General features: G+C 48.6%; 1 protein-coding gene across 1 annotated transcript; it reads right to left on the bottom strand.

Annotated features, from left to right (window-relative positions):
- Positions 1-2,067: 2,067 nt before the first annotated feature.
- Positions 2,068-6,428, bottom strand: LOC136453305 (probable indole-3-acetic acid-amido synthetase GH3.2). The gene is made up of 3 exons (XM_066453880.1): positions 5,945-6,428; positions 5,747-5,848; positions 2,068-3,720 (listed from the first exon to the last, which is right to left on the bottom strand). Exons 1-3 carry the CDS (start codon positions 6,277-6,279, stop codon positions 2,334-2,336), a joined length of 1,824 nt encoding a protein of 607 aa, XP_066309977.1. The 5' UTR covers positions 6,280-6,428; the 3' UTR covers positions 2,068-2,333.
- Positions 6,429-12,055: the final 5,627 nt, after the last annotated feature.

Genomic DNA, 12,055 nt, shown 5'->3' with positions numbered 1-12,055 from the left:
TGTTGTTCTTTTTCTTCTTAAAAGTAGTTGTTTGTTTAGGCTTCAAGTAGTTCTCTTGCTTGTTCTTCTTCTTCTTATTACGACATGCATTTGAATTTTTCTTATACACCATATTGGCACTAGAAGATTCAACATCTTTCCCACGCGTGTCTTTTGCTCTCACCCTCTCCTCAACATCAAGAGAACCAATAAGCTCAGCCACGCTAAACTCTTGTCTCTTGTGTTTTAGAGAGGTAGCAAAATCCCTCTAAGAAGGTGCAGCTTAGCTATTATACCGCCGGCCACAAACTTATCGGGCAACACACATGGAAACTGTTCGAGTTCCTTAGCTAGTGCTTGTATCTCATGAGTTTGTTCAACCATAGAATGGTTGTCAACCATCTTATAGTCAATAACTGCTCCATGAGGTATAGCTCGCTACTGGCGTAAGAAACACCAAAGTTAGCATCAAGTGCATCCTATAGTTCCTTGTCTGACGTGTAACGAAGGTAGCTGTCCTCATACTTGCTATGAAGTGCACTAATCATGGCGCCTCGAAACAGATTATCGACTAACTTGAACTTTTCCTCAAGAATAAATTGTCCAGGTTTCCCCTATGCGGCATGATGGTAGTTCAAAGCAGTAAGCCACAACACCATCTTAGCACGCCATGTGTTGTAATTTGTTCCATCAAAATCATTTGGCTTCAAAGCAACAGCAAAACCACTAACAGAAAATTGCCTAATTTCAGGTTTTTGGATTGTTATGAATTTCGACAATTTCATGTTAAAATTAATCTAGAAAAATAATAACAAATTTGTGATGGCAAATATGTGCACGTGTGTGATTTTACTACTACTCAGATTAGCAGCAAATATGTTGATGAACATTATACTGATCATGGCGGAAAAGAGATTGAACTTAATCAATTTGAGAATAGAGATGTACCCTACGGAGAGACCCATGCTCAAGGCACTAGTGGCTCTAGACCCACTCATGGTGAGTTGCTCGAAGTCGCGGACCACAGACTTTGCAGGAAGATGTACATAGTGCCGTCCCTCGAATGTCCACGGGAAATTAACGAGACAGCCGATCCGAGGAAGAAACCTGGAAGGAGATGAAGACGTTTCCGATGTAGATGGTGAGCAGTCGTGGAGACGCTCCCAAAAACCTGATCACTTGCACACACCCTAGCAGGTGTCCGATGCGAACGGCGGTTCCGGAGGCCCGCTCTCCCAAAGCTCTGTGCGCGCAGAGGATGGGACGGGGAGTACTCGAATACAACTCAACTGGAGGATGGATTGGTATGGCACGTGAGGCAACAGGGAGATGAGAGGGAAGGTAATACCAGAGAAATCAGGGAGACGAAGAGTCGAAGTGATTACAAGTAATCACCACCGTAGTGGATGGTAACTAACCCATAACGGAGATAGGAGGGAAGGTAATGCCAGAGAAATTAGGGAGATGAAGAGTCAAAGCGATTACGAGTAATCACCATCGTAGTGGATGGTAACTGACCCGCAAAGGAGATGGAAGGGAAGCTAATGCCAGAGAAATCAGGGAGACGAAGAGTCGAAGTGATTACGAGTAATCACCACCGTAATGGATGGTAACTGGCCCGTAACTGACCTGTAAGTAACTCCTTCACATTAGCGCATGTACCCTTTCCTCTTCCTTAGCCAGCCCAAGTGGCAAAACCACCCCCCACCCGTGCTCGTGCATGACACGTCACGCATCGCTTCGGCTCGGCGACGACGCGCGTGTGTGGCATGCCTTTGGCCTCTTTCATTTCTCTGTAAGTGTACAAGTGTGTAGCATATTTAAGTTGAGTCAACCATCAGTCGAAATTCCATATGGGACTAAAACTATATTGTACCATATCATTTAATATAGACCTAGAATTAATTGATTTATTAAATAAAATATGGACCTAAACCCATATAATATTCAACGGTTTCAACACTCAACACATCTTTTTTTGTCGGCACACTATGTCAGAATGGTGTCAAACTGTCACGCCTAGCAGTTTCGTTCGCTCCCGTAAAAAAAGCATAAAACATAGAGACATGCAAACATAACATAAGCAGGTATCGAGAAGGCCAGTTATGATATTGGGCCAAGAATGACGTTACCGTGATACCGTCTTACAAGTACAAACACTCGTCATTTCCACACAATAAATGACATCACGCACAAGTATATGTAACTAGTACTAGCAGTGGAGTAACCACAGAGCCAGGCAGCAGCTGGCAGGAGCAAGTAGTACTACTAGCAGAACTGTAGCTCAGTCTGGGCCGTGAGATGTGGGGGATCCGATCCACCGAATCCAACCCCAGGCTCCTCCGGCCTGTGGATCACTTCTTGTGCGGGCTGTACGTGGGGCAGGCCGGGCTGAAGTGCTTGGACACCACCCTGGAGTTGAGCAGCTCGATGATGGGCCCGAACGACACGCACCTCGGCGCCTTGTACTGGTTGATGGACGCCCCGCGCGAGATGGCGTAGTCCATCACCTCCTCGAACGTGCCGCCGCGCACCACCCGGATCTCCAGCGGGCCGATGGCGTCCCCGTTCCGGCCCTGCCTGTACACCGCGTTCAGCGCCTCCTCCATCTCCAGGCAGCAGCGCTCGAAGACGGCGGGCTCGGGCGACGCCCCGCCCTCCCGCACCATCAGCTCCCAGTACACCACGTAGTGGCCCGGGATGGTGGTGGCGTCCGCCTGGGATGTGTACTCCACGATGCCCGCGTCGTAGGGCGCCAGCAGCCGCGACGCGCGCTCCACGGCCGCCTGCAGCTCCGCCTCGTCCGTCTTGTCGGAGTCGATGCTGAGGAGCACGTTCTTGCGGCGCACGAACCGAAACTGCGGCGCCGCGTTGTGGAAGCCCGTCACGTGCAGGATGTCGCCGACGCGGTAGCGGCAGAGCCCCGCGTAGGTGGTGATCACCAGCTCGTACTCCTTGCCCACCTCGGCGTCCGCCAGGTCCACCAGCCGCGGCGGCGGGTCGTCCCTGGCCGACACCGGCTTCGCGTTCGCGTCCGCCGGGTCGTGCGGCAGCAGCTCGAAGTAGCCCATGTTGGGCATGATGGTGTAGGACACCTCCGACGGGTCGCACATGGGGCGGAGGTTCAGGCCGAAGTAGCACTCGGACGACGCGTACATGGTGCACGCCATGGGCAGACCACCGCTGTAGTACTTGAGCGTCGGGATGTACTGCGCCATGGCGCCCGTCACGATCACGTCCAGGTACTTGGTGTTGGGCCACACCCGGGTGATGATGCCCTCCCAGCTGTCCTTGCCGCACTCGGCCTCCACGAAGTCCGCCAGGTCGGCGTCCGGCTTCGTCAGCACCTCGCCCACGGCCTCCCGGATGGACGGCTCCACGACCCTGGCGCTCAGGGTGCCCGTGCGGAGGTCGTGCGCGAGCTCCTTCCAGTGGAGCTGCAGGAAGCGGATGGCCCGGAGCAGGCCGGACGCGAAGACGGCGCCGACGCGGAGCACCTCGGTGCGCGCCACCAGGCCGCACAGCATCTGCGAGTACATGGACTGGAAGGAGTCGGTGCAGAGGATGGCGGCGGTGGGGCTGGTGTACACGTTGTAGGGGTCGTAGGGGCGGTGCTTGAAGTGGTCGCTCTTGTAGTAGCTGGTCAGCACGGGGCGCGCGGGGAGCCCGCCGGGCGTCTTCGTCTCCGACTTGATGAACAGGAAGTAGAGACCCTTCCCCTTGTCCAGCCCAGGCACGTACCTGATTGATGAACATGCATGATTCATTTGTGCTACCTCCATGAGAACAATGCTTTGCTACTGTACAATCAATAATTGTTTTTTAATTGATAATAGTAGATACTTGTTGGTTTCATTCGTAGTAGAGCTAACCTAGTAGAGAGCTAGGTAGTGTGAATTAACGGATATATATAGTCTCGTCGCTCTTTTCGGCTAGGCCATGTTGTATAAGTGGCGAGTACAGTCAGGCCCGGCCCTGGGGCGGGGCGAGAGGGGCAGCCATCCCAGGCCCAAAGACCCGATAGGCCCCTCCCTAGGTAGTTAAGTACTATTCAGCGTATGATGCGTATCTCAGCCCATACGTACGCAGGACGGTAGGGTGCAGCTCTTCTCATCGGTCCTCGTGACTATACGCTTCGTCTTCTACTGCGAGTCAGCATTGGCGGCAACTGCTGCCTGTTGCCTTATCATGTAGGTCTAGGCCTGGATCTATGCACCCTTAGGCCTACTCTGCAACTAGGTGCATCACCGCTCCACCACACACCGATGTGCATCTGTTCATGTAATCCTTGCCTGATGTGACCGTCAAAGAATAAAAATCTTTTCCTTGCTTTTGCTGCAGTGGAAAATTGCCGACGACAAGCCTCCGCTCGTGATCTCTTACCGTATTGGGCAAGGGCGACAGCAACCAGGTATGAATCCCTGTGACTACAATCCCTAATAGTGATTTTTCTCTTTATATAATTGTTTAATCTTTAACTAATTGTTATTCTAAATTTGAATAGTACCATGTTATCGATCAAGGAAGTAAAAGAAAGAAGAAAAGGTGAGTAGATGATTTTATACAATCACAAAGAGGGCTCTTCATAAGTTTCTTAACTGAATAGAAAATTTTGAGGTAACTTAATATATGTATAAAATATTTTATATGAATATCTTTGCATTTAGATAACTACATTTCGTATATGTGTGTATATATACTATCAATAAATAGTACTAGTAGTAGTATTATGTGTTTATATAAATATATAAAAGGCCCAAAGTTTTAGTTTCGTTCTAGGTCTAAAAAAAAATCTCAGTACCGGCCCTGAGTACAGTTAACAAACTTTATCCAGCGTGTGTCCGTGTACCTACATACGTGTGCTTGTGCATGTTGATTGGCTCCAAATCTTCCACTGAGAATATATTTCAGCGTGGGAAGGCACTGCATTTGTCGCGTTGTTTCCAAGAATTAACACACTCCAACTTCCCGGTTACGTATGCAATGGACTTTGAGCTGCCCAGGAGTTTATTTTAGGAAGGCAGTAGAGAGTTGGACGATGCCACAAATAAGAAAAGGAATCTTGGCGCCTAAAAAGTAGAGAAACGCCCAAGGCATCTCTGGCGTCTAAGACACAAACTCGCATTATTTTAGGCTCAGTCTAAAATGATTAGCCACGCCTCCACCAAGTTGCCGGGTCGCTTAGCCTAACCCGGCCAGGCCCGGCAGGACAAAGGCTACGAACGCATGACTCGCCCATCACTTCAATTCGTTTCCAGCATTTGTACCATTAATTTTTGCAGTTTTTGCTTAATTTTCTGAAACAGCATGAACCATATATATATATATATATATATATATATATATATATATATATATATATATATATATATATATATATATATATATATATATATATTCACTACCTTTCTTTATGTAAATGGCATGAACCGTACGTTCATCTTTGAAAAGAAAAGGTTACGCTAATTAATGGACTGGTGAGACCTATAGAAAGATATGTATAACGGAACACCATTTTCAGTTAGGTCAATTTAGTAAACTCGGAGATTATCTTAAGCCCTAAAAACATATATAGTGCACCAGCTCATCAACTTGGCCGATTGCAGCCGAAAACGGTTAGCTTGATCGCTCGACCGCTATCGCCTTGGCCGGGTCAAAACAGGCAAATTGAATCGAAAGCATATATATCCATGACGGCGGACCATAACGAAGACAAATTAAGGCATAACAGGAAGGTCGGAGGAGAAGAGATTTGTCGTTCACCCACAAGTTCATGACGGGCATGAGAAGGCTGTAGAGCATCTGCCGCCTGTTGAGCTCGTCCTCGATCGTCGGCATTAGCTTCCTCTCCCCCGCCGACGTCCCCGAGCTGCACGCGCACATTTGAATAAGCCAGACATCAATTCACCATTGATTGCACCATTGACCGAAACCGATTAAAATTAAACAACCTATAGCTACATACCTAGTGAGGAACTCGGTGATGGGGTGGGAGGAGATGATGTTGGAGCGGTCGCCGTTGGCGATGCGGTCGATCTCCGGGCGGAGGTCCTCGTACGTGACCACGGGCACGCGCGCCTTGAACGCCTGGCGGTCCGTGCGCCCCTCCATGCCGTGCCGGCGGAGGTACTCGGCGCCGTTGTTCCGGGCCAGGATCTCCGCGAGCACGCGCACCTGCTCGGCGTCGAAGTTCTTGGTCATCTCCTCGATGAACTCCAGCTTCTCCACGTCGCGCTCGCACGCCGCCACCCCCAGCGCCGTCACCCTCCCCACCGCCGCTGCCGTCGCCGTCGGAGCCATGGATCGGAGGATCGGAAGGGAAACTCAAACTGAAACTGGACGAGGCCGGGTCTCTTTGCCTGACTACCTCGGCAGGGGGGCTCTTATTGTTGTTGTTGCCGTTCCTTGCCGGCTTGCTTGCAAGTCTCTCTGTCTCGTGGCTTGCAGAACTTGTGAGGGAAGGATGCGGATGCCGTTGCCGTTGCAGGGGCCGGGTATATATAGCGCTCGGGGTCTTGGCGCGGTCAGGGGCCGCGTCCTCCGTCGCGGCGCCATGCATGCGCACGTCGAGGGGCTGCCCGCCCCGGCAGCGCGTGGCCCACGCGGGCGTCACTGCCCGAGCCGGTAGGGAGCACGTGGGCCCGCGCTGTCCGCCAAGTCGGACGGGCGATGGGACTCGCGGCCGGCGCGGCCGGCAGAGGGGCCATCGGGGCTGACGAGACGCGCGCGCGGCTGTGCTTGTCCCGTCGGCCGGCCCGCCGCACTAGCTTAGCTGCAATGCTTTGGCTTGGTTTGGTTAATTAGCTAGCCGACCGGTCGGAGCGATGACGCCGGCTTAAACTAAGCAGCCGTCCGATCCGATCGGGTGGAGAGTAGCCGGACACCGGCGACACGGGATAGAAATATGTGGTGGCCGGGGAGGGCATGTGTCGACAAACCACTGTGCGAAACCACCAGCAGAGGATATCACCAGCGTAAGATAATCGGGGATGCTACAAGCAAATGGACGGAGGTGATAGGGACCCCATGGAAAATTAACTTGGACTCCCCCTTCTGGTGCCGTGAGCCAGCATGGAGAGCGAGGACCATTGACGATGATCGACTCAGCAACAATTTCCACCGGGAATATTGAAACTTTTTAAGAATGTAAGGGGGTGTTGGGTTCCTACAGGAAAATTTTAGTCCCTGTCCCATCGAATGTTTGGACACATGCATGAAGTATTAAATATAGACGAAAAAAATAACTAATTGCACAGATTGTGGCTAATTTGCGAGACGAAAATTTTAAGCCTAATTAGTCCATGATTTGACAATGTTGTGCTACAGTAAATATGTGATAATGGCGGATTAATTAGGCTTAATAAATTCGTCTCGTAAATTAGTCCCCATCTGTGTAATTAATTTTATAATTAACTCATATTTAGTTCTCCTAAATAGCATCCGAACGTCCGATGTGACATGGACTAAAATTTAGTCCAGGAAACCAAACACCCCCTAAGGTTATGTGAGAACCCAAAAGAGCTGTACTACTCGCAACTGACTATCGTCATGTTCGCTTGACTTATAATTCGTATTTTTTAGCGAGCGAATATTATTATTATTCTTTCACAACAAAACAACCGGCAATACTTTCAGCCATGACTTATCGGCCAAATGAACCTTTTTTAGAATGTAAGCGCCATGTTCGTTTGGGCTTGTTTGGCTGATAAGCTATGGCTGAAAGTACTATTGACTGGTTTGATGTGAGAGAAAAATATTGTTCGTTGACTGATAAGTCATGGCTTATAAGTCAAATACGACCAAACGAACAGGTTGAAGAGTGAGCCAGACGGTATAGCAACAAAATGTTTCTACTCAAAACACGAAACAGCGTCAAATGTTTCTTCCATCCAAATGTGGTAAAAATGATTCTGATTTATCATCTGAAATGTTTTTCAAGAAAATCTTCAGTCTGTTCGTTTGCTCGTATACGATTGTGGATTATAAACTGAAACAATATTTTTCTCTCGCACCAAACTAGTCAGCAGTAAATAATCCATAATCGTTTACGACGAAACGAGCAGACTGCTTATATCCAAAACATTTATAGAAGAATCCGATGCCATATTAAACGGCCCTTACAGTACTACAACTCCAATTCAGCTTACTTGAAGCTGCAGAGGGCACAATTTTCGAACTAGTACATGCAACATCTGTGTCCATTTAAAACATGCTCGGTGCATTTTGCTAAGGGGTTGTTTAGTTCCCCAAATTTTTAGAATTTGGTACTATGCAAAAAGAAGATTCCCCGTCACATTAAACTTGTGGTACATACATGGAGTACTAAATGTTGACGAAATCAAAAACTAATTGCACAGTTTGGTTGTACTTTGCGAGACGAACGTTTTGAGCCTAATTAATCAACAATTAAACAATTATTATTAAATAAAAACAAAACAACACAGTGCCGCAACAGTGTTCCTGCCGGCGCCCATTCGGCGGAACCAAACGAGGCCTAAATCCTACCAACCGCACCGAGCGGTGCCTTTTTTTCCTTTTGCCTTGGTCTTGGATTCATGGGAATATAGGATGCCACATGGCAGTGGCAGATCGGATGCATGTAAACGTGTTCTTTTTGTTGATTAGCTCGCCACAATAATATAATTAATTAGAAAATCCTCTCGAAATCCGACGTGGTGGACAGCGCGGGCCCACGTGCTCCCTACCACAGCTAATTAGCATGCCTTGTAAGAATAAGCTGTGGTTTGTTGGACCCGCCGGTGCTAATGCTGGATACGCAGCTTGGATCTTCCTCTTTGGGATAGGAAAAAGAGCCAAACGTGTTTTCCATGCCCATCGAGGCGTGCATTGGCTATACGGGAACGGTGCTGGGTTCCACGGCGGGCTGGGTGCTGGGTTTAGCACGCACCTTAACATTTTGGTGCCTTGTTTAGACGTGCATGTATCCACTTTAATCTATATATATATGGAATCTAATTTAATTCCACTCTAATTCATTTCAACACATATATATTGAGACAAATATATGTACATCCAAGCAATGTCTGAATTGGTGGTGTTAGACTCTTAGAATTCATCCAGGTGTAATACTGAGGGTGGATTACTTACTGATTGATTCAAATCGATTAACTGTGAACTTGAGACAAGGAGACTGAAAGGATCAAGATACCCAAGAGGGGGGTGAATTGAGCTAATTCTAAATTTTCTTGCAATAATTAAATCATATGGTTAGCCCAATTGACCACTTGTGTCTAGAAAAGTGTTTCTATTAAACTAACGCACAACGGACTTGCAACCTATGTTCCAAACTTACTCTAGCATGACAATTCTATAAATGTAAAGACAAGTATTGAATTGCTCAAAGTAAATGCTCAAAGTAAATAGAGAGAGAAGAACGCGGCGATGTTTTGCCGAGGTATCGGAGAGTCGCCACTCCCCACTAGTCCTCGTTGGAGCACCCGCGCAAGGGTGTAGCTCCCCCTTGATCCGCGCAAGGATCAAGTACTCTCTACGGGTTGATTCTTCGACACTCCGTCACGGCGAATCACTCAAAGCCTCTCACAACTTGAGTTGGGTCACCCACAAGCTCCGCCGGGTGATCACCAAGCTCCCAATCACCACCAAGCCGTCTAGGTGATGGCGATCACCAAGAGTAACAAGCAAAAACTCTCACTTGACCACACGAAGCCTAATGAGAAGATGGATGCACACTTTGCTACTCTTGATTCACTAATGAGGCTACTCTCTTGGATTCACGAATCTCAATCACCTCACTAGGACCTTGCTCTTCTTGGCACTCATAAACGTGTTTCTCAGCTGTTGGAATGAGCAAAAGTGACTCCACACACGAGTGGAGCTTCTATTTATAAGGCAGCATGAAAAACGAACCGTTATGAGCTTCTACGGGGTGACCGGACGCTCCGGTCAGTTCACCCGTATTTCAGTGATAATGTGTTGACCGGACGCTGGCAGGGTCCGATCACCACTGACCGGACACGTCCGATCGCATTAAACCCTCACTGGAACCTTACTCTACTCGACCGGACGCTGAACCCCCAGGGTCCGGTCGTAGATTCCCTTTTCTAGAACCTTACTGGAGTCGACCAGACGCTGCCTCTTAGCGTCCGGTCACTTGACCTCTCCAGCGTCCGGTCGCACCGAACGCAGTCACTTGATCAAATGAACTGACCGGACCCTACGGCCAACGTCTGGTCGCACCGGAGCCAGCGTTCGGTCAGCATTTGACCCTCTATTCACTTCCAACTCTCGAACATATGTGAATGAAGTTTGCTCCATAGGATCATAGGGCTGTTGTGGAACTACCTAGTGCTAGTTTTAACAAGTGTGCACCACACCTAACTCACTAGACTCAACTAGGTCAAGCTACCCGTCCATACCCCCCTTAATAGTATGGCCAAAGGAAAAATAAAGTCCTAAACTACTCTAAGTGTCACTCCAACTCCAATCGACACTTAGAACTAGTCATCCTTAACCTTGTCGTCCATCCTTTGAAAACCGAAACGATTTCCATCGTAGGGGCATGACCACCTCGATTGCCCAATCAATCTCCATTACCATGACCTAACTTAATTGCCTCTGCAAAACACACGTTAGTCATAGTAATCTTGTATTGTCATTAATCACCGAAACCCAATAAGGGGCCTAGATGCTTTCAATCTCCCCCCTTTTTGGTGATTGATGACAATACCACCTCGAGTATGTGAAAGAGTAAGGTTTTTAACAGGCTTGGTTCATATAAGCTTTTGTTGATAAGAACAAAAGAGTTAGGCAAGCTTATATGACCCAAGCCAACACGATGTACTCAAAAGATATGAAATAAGCATGAGTACAAGTAATAAGGCTCATTTGCATCGGAGTATAAACGCGGAAGCAAAGACAAATGAGCATAACACAAGTGATATGACATATAAATAATGTAAAGTAGAGAGCACACATGTCATATATCACAATCACGTAGATATCACTATCATATAGATATAATAGTATGCATGAAGGTAAACACACGAATGCATAAACGTAATAGTGTATCACACAAATAAAACTCCAAATATATATAATAAGCTAATACTAGATAACTAGCTCCCCCTAAACGTCGCTCCCCCTGAGTCTACATACTCGAACCCTCTCCCCCTTTGGCGTCAAACACCAAAACCTAAGGGTCGGTCGGTGGGGCTGCAGCGAACGAGCCGGGCGCTGAAGTTCGTGAGCAAGATGAAACTGGGCGCCATCATCATCTGACCCTGAGCTCTGTACTGACTGACCCTCTGTGGCTGGAAGCATCTCTGAAGTGGTCTGGGTCTGAGCTGGGGTAGGTGTGGCCTGTGATGCTACTGGTACGTCTATCGTAGGATCTGAAGAGGCGACAGACGAAGGAAGCCTCTAAGTAGTCACGGCGATAGGGGCTGCTGTAGAAGGACCGGCGGTATGCATATGTGGCGGTGTAGGCATGCCGGTCAACTCGCTGAAGGATGCTCCAAGACTCTTGGAGACTAATGTGTCAGGCACAAATAGCGAGGATGACTGATCCGGTGAGAAGCCCGTATGATATGGTGTGAACTACGGGGCTACTACTGGTGAGGACAACCACTAGGACACCTGAACTGTGGGGAAGCAAACGAAGCTGGAGGCTGTCCCTGACTCTGAAGCCCACTGGGCTGTACTGCTGGAGTCATCGTAGTGGTGGCAGGCTGAGCAAGCTGGGGCGAAGGCTATGGCTATGGGGCCCCAAGTGCTGTTACTACATGCTGCATAAATCCCATAAGCTGCTGCTGCATGAGTAACTGTTGCTGATGCACCTGCTGCTGCTGCTGGAGGATCTGCTGCTGCCGCTGGAACTTGTCCTTACGAGCCTGAAACTGTGCGAAGTTGACAGCCATCTCCTGAGCCTGTCATGCCTGATCCTGCTGCATCCGCTCAAGAATAGCAATCAAAGCGGGGTCCATCTGCGGTGCAGGTGGAGCTGAGCTAGAAGTGCCAGCCTCTGCATCGTGTCTGTGTGGAGGCATATGAGGAATCGGCAGATAGTCGTCATCCGAACTGTCACTAGACTCTGTCA

Source organism: Miscanthus floridulus, chromosome 5 (genome assembly GCF_019320115.1).
Source record: "Miscanthus floridulus cultivar M001 chromosome 5, ASM1932011v1, whole genome shotgun sequence".
NCBI classification, from domain to species: Eukaryota; Viridiplantae; Streptophyta; class Magnoliopsida; order Poales; family Poaceae; genus Miscanthus; species Miscanthus floridulus.
The sequence above is the reverse complement of the archived record's forward strand: the minus strand, read 5'-3'. Positions and strand labels throughout refer to the sequence as shown.

Excerpts from the sequence above, each read along its gene's own strand:
- LOC136453305 (XM_066453880.1), bottom strand. The coding sequence starts at position 6,279 with ATGGCTCCGACGGCGACGGCAGCGGCGGTGGGGAGGGTGACGGCGCTG. Across the intron at positions 5,849-5,944 it reads ATCACCGAGTTCCTCACTAG|CTCGGGGACGTCGGCGGGGG; the intron begins GTATGTAGCTAT and ends GTGCGCGTGCAG. Across the intron at positions 3,721-5,746 it reads CTCATGCCCGTCATGAACTT|GTACGTGCCTGGGCTGGACA; the intron begins GTGGGTGAACGA and ends TTCATCAATCAG.